Source organism: Artibeus jamaicensis, unplaced genomic scaffold (genome assembly GCF_021234435.1).
Source record: "Artibeus jamaicensis isolate MK-2021 breed Jamaican fruit bat unplaced genomic scaffold, CSHL_Jam_final contig_1015, whole genome shotgun sequence".
NCBI lineage: Eukaryota > Metazoa > Chordata > Mammalia > Chiroptera > Phyllostomidae > Artibeus > Artibeus jamaicensis.
The window spans coordinates 2,393,177-2,408,156 of record NW_026521194.1 but is presented as its reverse complement, the minus strand read 5'-3'; the positions used below and the strand labels follow the sequence as shown (position 1 = coordinate 2,408,156).

The window sequence follows — 14,980 nt, the reverse complement described above, 5'->3', positions numbered from 1 at the left end:
AAATGTTAGACTGAAGGAGAGGGATTCGCCGGCATCCTGAAAGCCATGTCAGTGAGTCGGAGTTCTTCTTCCATTTATAGCTGTCAGCCGCTGCCGCTACCACTGTGGTTATTAGTAAGCCAAACAGTGTGAAATGATAGGTATGTCTCCTCCCACGGCCTCCCAGGCCCCCACGCCCTGCTCAGAAATACTTCCTCAGGCACCTGCAAAAAAATTTTTAAATCCCATAACTGAAGATTTATGCTCTTCACTTTTTCAAGTTTGTCACTCTTCAAAAATCAAGGTCAGGACCCCTGTCCGGGGAAGCATTTTAACAAGCGACGTCAAAGTTGCAGACTGGCAGCTGAGTTCTACCGGGACATTTGTTTAATTGCTGGGCCCTGTTTGGGGGGTTTTGTTTTTGGATTTTGAATTTTGATGACTTTACATGTCAAAAGAATTACACAGCTCTCTAAGGTCCCCAAGGTCAAGTGTCACATCCTCATCCAGTGACTTGCTGTCCCCTGGTGGCACCTGGATCTGCCACTTTAGGCTAGGGAGTTAGTTCTTGGAGGAGAGGGGGCAAAAAATGGAGAAAGCAGAATAAATCATCTGCGAGGTGGCTGACAGACCAAATCTGCCAACATCGCGGCTGTCATTGGAACGGCTCACCTCGTGACAGCATAGCTGACGTATGTGGGCTTTGGGACACGAAAAACACTGGGTCTGAACCATTTGTCACACGGCACTAGGACCCAGTTGCGTGAGTGACAGAGACTGGATTGCAGAATACTGTGTTCATTTAATAGGGAACTGTTAACGTCGATTCAAACTTCCCGAGTAAATTTCATTTTTACCATGAAACACAGGCTCTTGTAGAAGTATGAGGAACAAGTGATTGAGATTGCCGAAAAAACACTTGTACACTTTTTAGTGATTTAGCCAGAGAAATGGCCGATTTGTTAATGTGTGATTTTAGTGTTCACCCCAAAATAACTAAGGTCTTAAATTTTAAGCCATTTCACCTTCTTGTCTATAAAACCACTAAATTACAAAGTTGTGTTGATTTAACAGTTGTGATACTCTTTTGAATGGGGACGGTAAAAATATATTCTAAAAATACTATCATAAAACGTCATTATCACACTAGTCACTAAAGCAGAACTTATCAAAGGCCCTATTCTAGTCCATAAAGACGCGTAATTTTTCCTGCAGGGAGACAACCATCAAAAATGTGCAAGTTTCTTCCCCTGAAACTGATCATGAATCGTTTAAAATCCTTCCCAAAGCCACCTCATCACCTCCTTAAAGAGGGATTGTCACAAAGTTTGGGGAAATGTTATGACAGTCACAGAATGTGTTGGGAAGCCAATTACGCAGCTGTTGAGCATGGAAGCCATGCTTCCCGTCATAGGACCACAGGCTGCGGAGCTGGGAGGACGCGACCGCCCTCGGGTACAGAGGGTTAAGCCTCGGTCTCCGCCACAGTGTCTAGGTTTTTCCAGGAGGCTACTGAACCCTTAGAAGGTCCAGGTGCAGCCACGGTCATGTTTGTTACTGACCCTACCTGAAATTCACACAGGGGGTTGAACTATGTGCGATGACCCATTTAATAGCAGATTTAAATGCTGGGGGGGCAGGGGTGGGAGACGGCTGTGAGAGATGGTCCCCACTAATTCCATTCCCCTTCTCTGGGATATGACAGGTGTCCCAAATGCGCACTGCAGCCTGGCCACCAGCCTCCTAGAATGACAGGAGGCTTCAGGGGGTGGCATCTACACAGAGCTCCTTTGGGGAGGGCAGGAGAGATAGACGCAGACTGGAAGTGCAAAGGCATTCCAGAAACAGCCAGAGAAGTGGGAAGATTCAGACAACGTTCAGGGGAGAGTGAGGGCCCTGCAGCTGGAGAGGATCAAAGGGGAAGTCATAGTGATTACTGACGAAAACACACATTGAGGCTAGACTGTGGCCCCCAGCCATACACTGGTGACACTGAACTTCATTCTGTTGGCACCGGGGAAGCTGCCCTTGGACCCGTCCCAACTCTGTGTCAGACTGGAGCTTCAGCGTCCCGTTAAAACCCTAGCCTCAGTCATTCTAGGGTGAGGGGCAGCTGGCTTCCCAACAATTGCCTTAGACCCAGCAGTTTTGATTTGGGGCTCGAACAAACTGCTCGCTCAGGCATTAAGCCATGGGAGAGAACATCATTTCTTTCTTAGGAATGAATGCCTGGCTGTGCTGCTAACGGGCTGTGCTGCCTCCAACGGATGCTCAGGTTTCCTGAATTCATTATATTCCTAGTTTTGTAGTCCACCTTGAGTTGTCAGTGTGGTTCAACAGATGGTACACGAGTTGCCGGCTGCTGACAAATGGCAGCGCCTGCCTCCCAAACCACCTCCAGTAACGCACGAGCCATGATCCCAGATTCCCAGCTGGAAAACGTCCACGTGAACTTGCATCCCTCCCACAGGACCCATCTGTCTCAGGAAGAGCAGAGGGCAATCAGTGTTCCGCACACAGCAATCCATGACCACCCAGAATCAGGGACGCAGACAGCAGACTGTGCAGCCTCCCCACTCGCTCTCCTAACCCGGGGGCTGATCACTCTCTTATAGGACACAAAGTGTGCCCACAGAGTGTACCCTCTACATATGCAATTACTTGTGATTGCTGAACAGCCCAAGGAAACAGAGAAGAAAGGATGCATAGTACAAATATGAAAACACCAAGCCTTGGGCAGATCTAAGTGTCCACCTGCGTTCACAGAGTTATGCTAAAACTCATGTCTGAACCTGTGTGCAATCATCTTCTCATTGATCCTGGGGCAAAGGCTGGGTGGAAGCCAGATACCTGGGTGTGCTTCCTGCTTCTTCCACAGACTAGCAAGCTGCTTAAAATTCTTGGAAACTCTGTTCTGTGTATCGACACATAGAAATAATAGTTACAGTGGCTTCACAGCTGGTGTAGGATTGGGGCAGGGTTCCTCAGCCTTGGCACTATGGCAGCTGGGGACAGGGAAGTCTTCAGTGTGGGGACTGTCCTGTGCATGGAAGGATGGTGAGCAGCATCCCTGGCCTCTACCCAGCAGAACCAGCAACACCCTCCTCCACCCATTTGTGACAACCAGAAAATGTCTCTAGACATCACCAAGTGACCCTGTGAAATCCACTTTCAGCCTCGTTTAAATTGGAGGACCCCACCGAGCTGGCTTTAGCTAAGCAGCTGTTCCACTTTGCTGTGTGGTCCCACCACCCGATTCCTGCCACAGAGCTGACCGATCCCTACTTCTCGGGTCTCAGGCTCAGAGAGTCTTCAAATTTTGATGCACTGATTTCTATTCTCTTTCGTTTATACAATCTTAATGTGTTTATATTAACAGCCTACAACAAAAGCCAGGCTTTTTCTTACCCGAATAACGTGGATATTTACATAGGAAAAGCTAAAGCATTTCTCGGATTGCTGGTTTTTAGCATCCCTAGTTGTAGAAAACTGAGATTAATTGACATAAAATATGATACTGGACGCAGGTATACGACACAGTGATTTGTTTTTTGTATGTATTCCAAATGGTCACCACAGTAAGTGCAGGTAACAGCCATCACCACACACAGCTGCCAACACTTTTCTTGTGAGGAGGACTTTGAAGATCTGCTTCGTTAGCAGCTTCCAAACACAGAACACAGTGGTGTTAACTCGTCATCATGCTGAGCATTACAGCTCTAGGACTTAATAATTGGAGGTCTGCGCCTTTTGTTTTTAAATGACGTCCCGAAGCATGAATTTCCAATCATTAGAGTAGTCAGGAGGGTGTGAAGGCCAGCCTAAGGAACACAGGCAGTGCTAATGCAATCACCGTGTGTGCCACCAGAGGGGTGCTGCACACGTCTGGGTGATTGCTTTGTAAGTTACATGTAATTGTCTGCCACTGGCCTGTGCACCTGACGCTGATACAATATTGTATGTCAGCTGCAAGACAATGGGCTGTTGCCCTGGCTGCTGTGGCTCAGTCAGTTGAGTGCTGGCCTGCAAACCAAAGGGTCGCCGGTTCGATTCCCAGCCAGGGCACATGCCTGGGTTTCGGGCCAGGTCAGTGGTTGGGGGGCATGTGAAAGGCAGCCACACAGTGATGCTTCTCTTCCCCTTTTTCTCCCTCCTTTCCCCTCTCTCTAAAAAAATTTAAAATAGAAAAAAAAGCTCAACTTCAATAGTACTGGCCAAATTTCTTTAAAAAAACAAACCAACTCACAGTGGTACTTCTCAGAGCCTTGTAAATGCTGATAGGCAACTTGGTTGAGAGAGCAACCCCACTTGTCTCCCTTAGCGCTCGGCCCTCCCTGCGTGGGGCAGTTCGCAGAGCTGGGTATAAAACACTGGGTGAGCCCTGCTTCCCAGACTGTCTGCGAAGCCTGACTCGTGGTCTAATCCTCTTGGGACAGATCAGAATGTACAGAACTTTGATTTTTATTTTTTAAAGATTTTATTTATTTTTAGAGAGAGGGGAAGGGAGGAAGAAAGAGAGGGAGAGAAACATCAGTGTGTGGTTGCCTCACAGGTGGCCCCTACCAGGGACCCGGCCTGCAACCCAGGCATGTGCCCTGACTGGGAATAGAACTGGCCACCTTTTGGTTATGGCCCGTGCTCAGCCCACTGAGTTACACCAGCCAGGGCTAACTTTAATTTTAAAAGAGACAAACACTCGTGACTATCAGAACATGCTAAGAATCTGGGGCTACTTAGTATCAAATATTCCCAATGGCTCCAAATCCAGTGTGCTGTCCATGTTGATTTTTTTAAGTTTTATTGTGATAGGAACACTTTATATGAGGTTAACCCTCTCAACAAATGCTTAACGGGAGAATACATTACTACTGACTACAGGCAGAATGTTGTGCGGAGACCATCTCCAGGCTCACTCCTCTGGCTAAACTGGAAGTTCGTTCCCTTCCATGACTAACTCCCCATCCCTGGTGCCCCCCAACCCCGCACCCACCTCCACGTGGTGTTTGGATCACTCACCCGAGACCCCTTCTCAGGGACGCACTGGCAGGCAGAGCAATCTCTTCCTCCACAAGGTCCAGGGAACTTCTTTCCGCTCTGAAAAGGGAAGCATCGGACTCAGTTTACGGAATCCATCCCTCGGCTAGACATGTACCAAGCACTCTTGGTTTGCCTCGGTCACGAGAACTCCACAGTACAATTTGCCTTTGCGTCCATGAAAAGAAGAGACTACTATTTGCATTTAAGAAGGCAAAGAATTTTCCTTGTGTCATGGTAATAAAGAGGGTTGATGATTCTTGAGCAAGAGTGAACGTGTGTGTGAACTACAGTAAAGCACGTAAGCTAGGATTGTTAAAAGGCTCTGAAGCCACTGTGCACTCACCAGAACCTTCTGCATTTCTCTCACCTGGTAAGATTCATTCACTGAATGGAACAGCCTTAGAGTGTAAACTACGCAGTTAGGAAAATCACAAGTGCACATGGTCTCTAATTTAAATAATAAATCTGGGATTTTTTTTACTTTACCTCCAAGGGGTGTGTCTCCCCCATCGAGTCCCTCTTATGGCAACACTGTGAGTAAAGCCTTGCCCTTGGGGTTAAAATTGTTCTTCCTACAATTTGCCGATACTCCATGATGGTTCCTCTATGGTATTTCTCCACCAGGAAGCCCCTGAACTTAAACAACTTGGGCCCTTTTCCCACTCATAGCTAACTTTTCTTCAACACTCTCTCTAAAAATCACTCTACACTCACCTATTTTCTTAACTTTAATGCTTCCTCCAAAAACACACGTGCACACAAACTCACACACACTGATTTGGGAAAAGTCAGTCCCTTGTTCTCACAAACACTCATTGTCTATATCCAGCGTATCAGTCATTTCAATGCAGAAGTACAGTAACAGAGTGACTGTTTCATAGGTGGGTTCCTTGATGACAAACAGCCTCCATGGTGCAGGGAAATGAGCTCTGAGAATTCAGTCACAGGCGGGGGCTGAGGTTCGGGACGCAGAGGGGCTAACACCAGCCCCAGGTGCTAGGAGCTGAGGGCGTTCACAGAAGAGTCAGAAAGGCATGACCCTGCCTGGTCAGCTCTCACTGCAACAGGCGTGTTTTAACCACCCACGTCTAGAACTGATCATTCTACTTAAATGCGAGGCTGTAAGCTTGTCCTTAGACCAGTGATTTGCAACCTTTTTCATTTCATGGCTCACATAATTACTACAATTCTGCAGCATACCAAAAAGTCACTACATTTTTTTGCCAATCTGACAAATAAAATAGGTATAATTGTGATTCATTCACACCTGATGACTACTGTTGTATTGGCTATCGTCATTTTTTATTTGCCAATCTGAGGGGAAAGAGGTCAGGACCACCGACTGAATAGTCAGGTATTGCGTGTTTTACAAATTCTTGTAGTACACCAGCGTGCCACAGCGCATAGGCTGAAAATCACCATTTTACAGCAATGTAGAATGCGGAAACATGAAACATTTGGCAAAATCATGCCAAAATAATGCATTTGGCTATACCTATTTATAGTTCTGATGGAAGTTACATATATGTGACTATGCAGGTGCATAGGTGTGTATGTGAATATATGTGACTACATATGTACATATGAATGTATAAACCTATGGAATATATATTCTGTATGAGTGTATATGTACATATGAATATATACAGATATAGAATATGAATATATATATATATATGGGAGGGAAAGGAGTCTAGCATCTTTTTTTTCTTTTTGATCACATAATGTAGACCACTTTTTAGGAAAAAATATGCTCAGAAACAACCCCACAGAAAATATCTTTACATTAAGCATTAATAAAAAGATATCTTTATAAACAAAACTCTTAATGTGTCACTGAAAGTATAGAAGAATTTAAATCTTGACAAGAGCCAAGCACTTAGATAATTTAAGTTAAAAAATGCAGTGGAAGTTTCAGAAATATGTTCCTCTTGAGGTTTGATTAACATTGTTACCTGTGATGCAAAAACATTAAGTTCAGAAACCTGACTAGGTAAAAAAAAATTAAATAAATGCCCAGGGTCGGGTCAGGACAGCATGAAAACACCTAAATTAACCAGTCTGAATGGTTGGGTTCATTCAAGGTTGAGTTCATTACTACGTGCTCAGTGAGATATCAAAACCACCAGGGGGAAAGAGGGTCAGTTGATTAGATGGCTTCAAAATAAAGGCAAGTTTGTTATTTTGGGGTTTTTTTTTTTTACTTAATTGTGCCAAACATCACTGAGATGTTTGTAGCAAAATTACATTTCAGAGAACAATCAGTTTAAAATAGATCATTCAGACCTTAATAAAGAGACAGAAATAGTTCTCTGTCCCATTAAAAGGAGATGAAGACCGAATCTCAGAGAAGTCAGCATTCAAAGTATAAACCGAATTCCCTGGGAATGCAGTGACAGTCTCTGAAACCAAGGTCACCCTTCTTCAAAGAGAAAGAAGGAAATGTCACGGTCCATTTTATTACAGATACTTTTAAATGAGTGTTTATTGCATAGAAAGTTCAAGAAACAAGTTATTAAATAATGTACACATGGTTAAAAAAAGTCAAATAGTGCACAAGTACAAAGAGAAAAGACATTTTCCCTTCCATCTTGGCCCCTATTCCTTCACCTAGAAGTAATCAATCTCTTCAAATTGGCATCTGGGTGTTTGTGAGCACATTCATATACTCACTGTGTATACATACACACAGACACACACTTTTTTGGTGATTTTGGTTTATTTTTACCAAAATGGTGTATTTCCCTGTGTTTTGCTCTTTTTACTTAATCAGATGACTTCAAAATCATGCCAAAATAATGCACTTGGCTATCCGTCAGACAAAGTACTATGACTTGTATAATTAGTCCTTACTGATGGACATTTAGCTATCTCACTTCCTGAACAGTATCCTTCTTGTACATTTGTCTTTATGCACATATCAGTATACATATATATGATGAATTCCAAAAAGAGGAAGTCCTGTGTCAACAGGTTTGTGAACTTAAAACCCTGAAGGATAGATTATCTCCTGTAGATACTGCCGCAATTTATACCCCTACATTTAAAACCCAACAATAGTATGAGCACTCTCTATGAGAACTCTAGAATCTCTTGTGTACTCAGGCTGGTAGGAGAATTCAGGACAATTTAGTTCAGGGCAGTCAAGGTCAGGAATCAAATTCACTCATATGAAATGTAAGAACAAAGGAAGTGAAATTCAGGACTCTGAAAACTTCCATAATTTAAAAAAATGCAAAAATAAACTTAGAAGTACCAAGTAAGAGACACAGAAAAAATCCACACATATATACTTCAGTGTGTTTCCATTTATTATTTCTGGTGATGTTCTCAAAGACATGGGAACTAAGCTGAGCAAGTCTTAGCATCCTAACTTTAATCAGGAGAAAACTGAGTCTTGGATAAATGGAGATTAATCATTGTGAGAGTCAGGAACCAAGGCATCTCATTTCTGAACATGAATGCCCTCTACTCCTGACCAGTAAGAACAAGAGAACAGAAACTTCCTATTGGATTTGCTTTGAAAAGACCTGTGATAAGTGGCATCATAGAAATCGGATTGGGTGGGACTCCGCTGGAGAGGATGGACAGGCAGAAATGGGTTCCCTGGAGTGATTTAAACCAGTCCAGTTATCTCGAGGTTAACCTGAGTTACAAGCAGCCCATAGAATTTTCCAGAAACATCTGAGTTTGGGTTTTAATAACTTAGATTCTCAGATCTTATTACAGAGTGTTCTAGGCTTATCTTTCTCCAGAGTTAATCTTATACTTCTTGATTTAATCTTGAAACGGACCAGCTGCTTCCTGGACCTCTCCAAAAAGCTTTTTAAGAAAGACTATGTTATAAAATAAAGAAATCTCCAATACCATTTAGAGGCAGTTTGGTAAGCAGTCTTGGCTGTAAAATATAAAAGAAAGCTTAGAGCTCATCTAATCCAACCATTCATTTTACGGAGGAGAAAACTGAACCCCAGAGAGTGACTTGTTTAAAAGGATAACAAAAGCAATGCGTTCAATAAAGTGAATTTTCAACATGCAGTCAAAGCTCATCACTGTACTTACCCCATATACATGTTGCATAGAAAAGACAAGAAGGATGAGTGACCTACAAAAAAAGCAAAAATTGCAGATGAATTTAAACTGTTTTCATGCAAACCAAACCAAACAGATAGAGAATAAAGGAATTAATCCTGGAAAGCTTCTCTTTCTGTCTAATAGGCTGCCGTCACCAGCACACCAGCTTCAGTGACAAGATAAATGTTGTCCCCTCTCTGGCTGTCTTCATTAGCTTTCCCCTTGTTAATCAGTCAGGAAGTGCTCACAGCCGTTTGGTGAGGTCCTCGCTGTGCTCGGTACCATGGGGACCCTGAAGGGGAGACCTGCACGGACAGAGGACTGAGGGAAGATGACTCTTGGAATGAAAAGCAGACCGGAAAGGAGGCAGCTTTGCTCAGGGACAGGGCAAAGACTGCGTAGGCTGAACGACATGAAGTAGAGCCAGCTGGAAGGAGGGAGGAGGGGGGAAAATCTAACTGGACTGGGAGATGGTTTGGAAGGAATGGAAATAAAGGGACTTGTTAGGGAAGAGTTAGGTAGTTCAGGGTCTTATAATTGAGGCAGAAATCCATGGGGGTAACATCAGGATTATAGACACGGTTTAACATAAATGAACCAAGGAGACCACTGTCTGGTCTGAATGCCCCTCGCATGCATACGCTGAAATCTTAACTCCAGTGTGATAGTGTAATGAGATGTAGCCTTTAGAGGGTACTTGGGTCAAGAGGGTGGGGTCCTCATGAATGGGATTCTGGCCCTTATCAAAGGGACCCCAGACAGCCCTCCCCCCTTCTTCCCACCACAGGAAGATACAACGAGCAGTCAGCGGTCTGGAATCTGGAAGAGGGCGCCCCCCAGGACCAACCTTGCTGACACCCCGATCTCAGACTTCCAGGCTCCAGACCTGTGAAAAATCAATTCCTGTTGCTTAGAAGCCACACAGTGGCATTTGTCACAGCAGCCAGAACTGACTAAGAAAACCACTAAACATTCACACACATTTGCTTCAGTCTTACAGTTGCCCAAGAGCTTCCATATCCACCCTTAAAACAGCTGTGATGGAGCTGGGAATTCCACTTGTCGCGTCTGCAAGGTGGGAGGCCAAGGGCCCCAGCCAGGGCTGTGATTCCTCTGCCGGCCTTGTCCTTTGTTCTGCACAGAGTCGTTTCCTACCCAAAACCTCACGTCCTAGGTTGCCCTCCCCCTCCAGCCTCTCCCCCTTCCTCCTGTCACCACAGAGCCACTGCCCTGGGTGGGGCACGGGCTGGGAGATGGGGGGCTCTTACCTGCCTCGGCACTGAAGCCCCCCTTCTCCCAACCCTTCTATTCAAACTTAGGACAATTCCCAGAAAGGCCAGGTTGGAATTTCAGTGAAGCAAGTAAATAGATTAAGAGAGTAAAAGAGGTGTCGAACACTGTAAGAAACTCTTTTCAATCAAGTTCAAGTATTTACAACTGTGGTTTGTTGAGTGAGTCCTTACCACTTTGGACATTTGCAAATAAGGAAAGGTCATATCTCCTCGCAGTCTGGGCCTCTGTATGTTGCTTCTCATTAAAACTGTAGTCAGGGCACGTGTTTTCCACATTTTACCCAATGCAAACAGACTCAGAAACATTAACTAATGTGCTCAAAAGGTCACAGGCAGAGGGGCACTGAGGGGGAAGGGATGGCCCAGGTCAGGTCCGAATGCCACTACTGTTTCCACCTCTTCTCTCCTTCCTCCTCCTGCAGCTGTATATGTTTTCAAGTAAGGGTTTCTTTAAAGAACCATTCACAATGAAGACACCCTCTCCAAATAAGCACTTCTGATAGATACATTCTCCTTTCTTCATGCCCATAATACATGTTCAGCAGCTTCAAAGCTTCCTCTTGTTCACTATTCTAGCATTTCTATACCTTTATGCCCAACGTGGTTTTTAGTCACTTGTCACAATGTCATATTTGCTTTCTAATGCTGCTGCAATGCATCACCACACATTCAGCAGCTTAAAATAATGCACATTTATTACTGTATGGTTCTGGGGGTCCGAAGTCTAAACTGGGTCTCACTGGGGAACACCAGCGGCTTGGCAGGGCTGGGTTCCTTCTGGAGGCGCCCAAGGAGAATCGGTTTCCCTGCCCTGTCCAGAGTCTAGAGGCTGCCCACACTCCCTGGCTCCTGCTCCCAGCCGCCTCCAAGCAGCAGCAGTGGTGGGTCAGGTCTCCCTCTGGCCGAATCCCTGTGACCTCGTCTGCCTCCATCACATCCCTTCTCTGGCTCTCACCATCCTGCCTCCTTCTGGTCCTTCTAGGGCCCCTTGTGTTTGCACCAGGGCCACTCTGATAATCCAGGATAATCTCCCCCTGGAAAGGTTAGCTGATCAGCATTCTTCATTCCACGTGCAACCTGCAAATCTCCCTGGCCATGAAACACAACATATTCATGGGGATTAGGCTATGGACCTCTTTGGGGTCATTGTCCCGCTTACTGCTCTCATGAAGTGCGTTGTCCTAATTCTACTAGTCACAGGGACTCTGTTGCTCTGGACATAGAGAAAGGTTTTTGCTATTCAAACCTAGCGTGTAAGAGCAAGAATCTGCAGCCCTTAAATGAGCATCTTCCCAGCAGGTAAGATCCCCTGGGTGCAATTCAGGAAAAGGAGCAAGGATCCATGTTTAATAATAAAGACGAGTTGCAAGATGTCAGGCATCATCCTTAGATTCCTGGAACAATTTGGCTTTCTGACACAGGAACATTAATATAATTCCCATGTACAGAACTGACACTGAGGAGACATTATTGAATGAAAGTACCAAGGACACTCACCAGGGGTTTGTGGCCAAGGGCTTGATCCACCTGAAAACGTGTCTTACTAACTCCATGCGAGGCGAGGCTTACAGCACAGCCGGTCTGGGTCCTCGGAAACAGGTGTGTCGGCTGCTCCCCTCTTCCAGACAAGCCCCCTTCATGAGTGAGGCTCTACGTCCTGGGTGTGTAGTCTGTCCACGGTAAATATAAATGTCTCTCTTAAAACCCAGCATGGATTATACTGTACTTGCTCTTCTTATTCATAGTGATGAAATATTTTCTGAAAGAGAAGTTCAATTTTTTTGACCTAACCTATCCTTAGTGCTGGTCAAACTGAATAAATATCCATTTTTATTATTAGAAATAAAGACATTCTCAAATTCCTTATATGTCAAATATACTTTTGAGAAGTAAAAAGATCTATCTATATATACATATATACATAAAATGCTTGCATAAAAATGATTGCTTCATTTCTCTCAGTGGAATTTTCTTTTATGTAAACGTTTTTCCTAAAAGTCCAAGGTAAAATTCACTGGAGTGCTTTTCTTTTTTTTTTATTCTTTGAAGCTAGGAAAGGAACCTTCTAATTTAGAAATACATATTTTGCACACATGCACTAAATATATATAAAATATTTTATATAAAATGATACAACTAGTGTGGAAATGTTTTGGTAGCTCCTCGGAAAGTTAAACACAGTTACCCTCTGACCCAGCAATTTCACTGCTGGGTGTGTAACCGAGACAGTTGACAATGTAGGTTCACGCACAAGCTTGTACGTGAACATTCATAGCAGCATCACTCACAATGCTGTGGCCGGATAAGCAAAATGTGCTAGATCCTCACAGACACTCAGCCATAAAACGAGACGGAGCACTGACAGAGGCTACCACGTGGAGGCACCTTGAAAATATCTTGCTGGGTGAAAGAAGTCACATGCTGTATGAGTTCATGTACGTGAAATATCCAAAACGGGCAAGTCCATAGAGACAGAAAACAGATTAGTAGTTCTCAGAAGTCTGCAGAGGGAATAACCGGGAGGTTCCTGGTTTCCTGTGGGGTGTGAGAAACGTTCCGGAATTGGCGGCGATGGCTGCAGGTTACGAATATACTAAAACCCACGGAATTACAAACTTGAAGAGTCAACCTGGCGAATTTTATTTTGTGACCTTTGTCCCAATAAAAAAAGAGAGACTATTGTGGCTCAAAGAACTCTATACTTGGATAAAAGATCTTAGCTCACAGGATGGAAATGCCTCATCTTAAAAACTTTGGCTTCTTTGAACAGCAGAACCTATGAGGGTGCGGTAGAGAGAAGAAAGCTGGGAGTGTTGAGTATTGTAAGCTATTTATAAATTTCTGGATAAAAAATCTGAATAAACTAACTCAATGCTGTATTTATGGGAGACTAATTTTCTAAGTAAGTGGCAGAACAACATTCCATGATGCTGTTTCAAAATCAATAGAAACAGAATTCCTTTGTGTGCCTAGGTCTTTTCCCATTCTTAAATCTATCATTTTAAATAAATAGTTTTTACATTGCATTCTAGAAGCCAGTCTCAATAAAACTAATTGTTGTTTTGCAAAGAATACATAAATTCATTTGAATCACTTAAAATGTAGTCAATATTTTAAACAAATAGGAAACACTATTAAAAAATCAAATAAAACCAGAGAGATGTTTGCATTTTGACCTCAAAACCGATATCAATAATGATGCAATTATTCCCCATGCACAGCTGTAATAAAGGGTGCAGAAAGGGGGATTTTATTAAAATAGAGTGTCGCTATGGTCACCCCTCAGAGTAAGATTGCCCTATTGTGAATGATGGTCCTGACACCTAGGAGTTTCTTAGCACATTTTGATTGAGTTGCTGGATGACTGGATTGATGGCTGGGTGGGTTGATGGACCCATCGGCAGAGATCCGGCTGGTCTCCCCGTCAGTCGGTGGGACTGCCCAGTGTGAACGGACAAGTACTAACAATGAACAGACACCACTGTACGGGGTGTGCCCAACGCAGTCTCGTCACCTCAGCTCTATGACCATAGGGATGTCATCTTTTTTATTCACAGATTTATCCCCTGTGCCATAACAATGCCTGGATATAGTAAGTGCTCAGTATTTATTCATTGAATGAGCAAACCTATGGGACATATTTGGGACCCTCAGAATGTGAATCGACTATGTTTAATAGGGAGGTAAGATGAGGCCGTAACTTTGAATTAATGTGTGGCAGTGGAGGAAGGGAGGTGCAGAGGGACCACAACAGCTCTGGGCGAACTGAAGTGACATCTACCAACACATGCAGGGCTCTTTGCTAAGTGTTGCTCACACCCAATCACTGAGGTCTCACCACAGTTCAGTAAGACAAGTGTTTTTTCCACTGTACAGGAAAGACAGCTGGATCAGTCTGAGTCATTCGTGCAAAGCAGCAGAGTTAATAAATGGCAGAACTGACTCCAATGTGCATCCCTCCTCCCACGTGACACCCAGCACAGCGGGCTTCAGACATTTCTGTTCTCACGTTCCCGTAAAAATTCTGAAAAACCTCTGCACACCAACTCTTCTTTTTCTTAAGTTAATATCTAAAAACTTTCATCTTCTGTTTCAATAGCTCCCAAGAGTGTACTTTGGAACCTTGTAAATGGCGACCTAGGATAAAACTGCTGCAGAACTGTCTCAGGCGTGGCCTGAGAGTCAGGACACTGTGGCAATCCGTCTTCACCGCCATCGGCTTATGCTGTCTGCCCACAAGTTCTTTAACAGGGTCTTCACCGCATTTTTCTTCTCGAACTCATATTTCTATTCTCCATCCCACACACATCTTAGTGCAAAGTAATTTTACATTTGAAAGTCACGTTGATCACCCTACCATATTACTCTGCAATGAAAATATGTATGGAAATGGAATATTTTTATATCTTATGATCACAAACCTCTGTCTTAGAAAACATCTTTTCTCCTGGATGGACCTATTATTGTGATGATTAGCAGTATGCAATTCATCAAAAACATAAACAAATTTAAATTGTGACACAAAATGTACAATTATTAAAAATTAAAAGTGAAACTGTATTGAAATTATAGTTGACAATAAATAAATGGGTTTTTTT

The 14,980-nt window shown here is 43.7% G+C and overlaps 1 protein-coding gene across 5 annotated transcripts in view; it reads right to left on the bottom strand.

Moving 5' to 3' along the window:
- COL4A4 (collagen type IV alpha 4 chain) overlaps window positions 1-14,980 on the bottom strand; it is a 112,136-nt gene that overhangs the window by 88,089 nt on the left and 9,067 nt on the right. For all 5 annotated transcript variants that reach the window (XM_053665549.1, XM_053665501.1, XM_053665590.1 and 2 more), the window contains exons 2-4: window positions 11,880-12,052; window positions 9,079-9,121; window positions 4,996-5,073 (exon numbers count right to left, since the gene is read on the bottom strand). In XM_053665549.1, coding sequence (XP_053521524.1) covers window positions 4,996-5,073; window positions 9,079-9,121; window positions 11,880-11,935 — 177 coding nt within the window. In that variant the 5' untranslated portion in view covers window positions 11,936-12,052. The remainder of the gene's footprint in view (window positions 1-4,995; window positions 5,074-9,078; window positions 9,122-11,879; window positions 12,053-14,980) is intronic.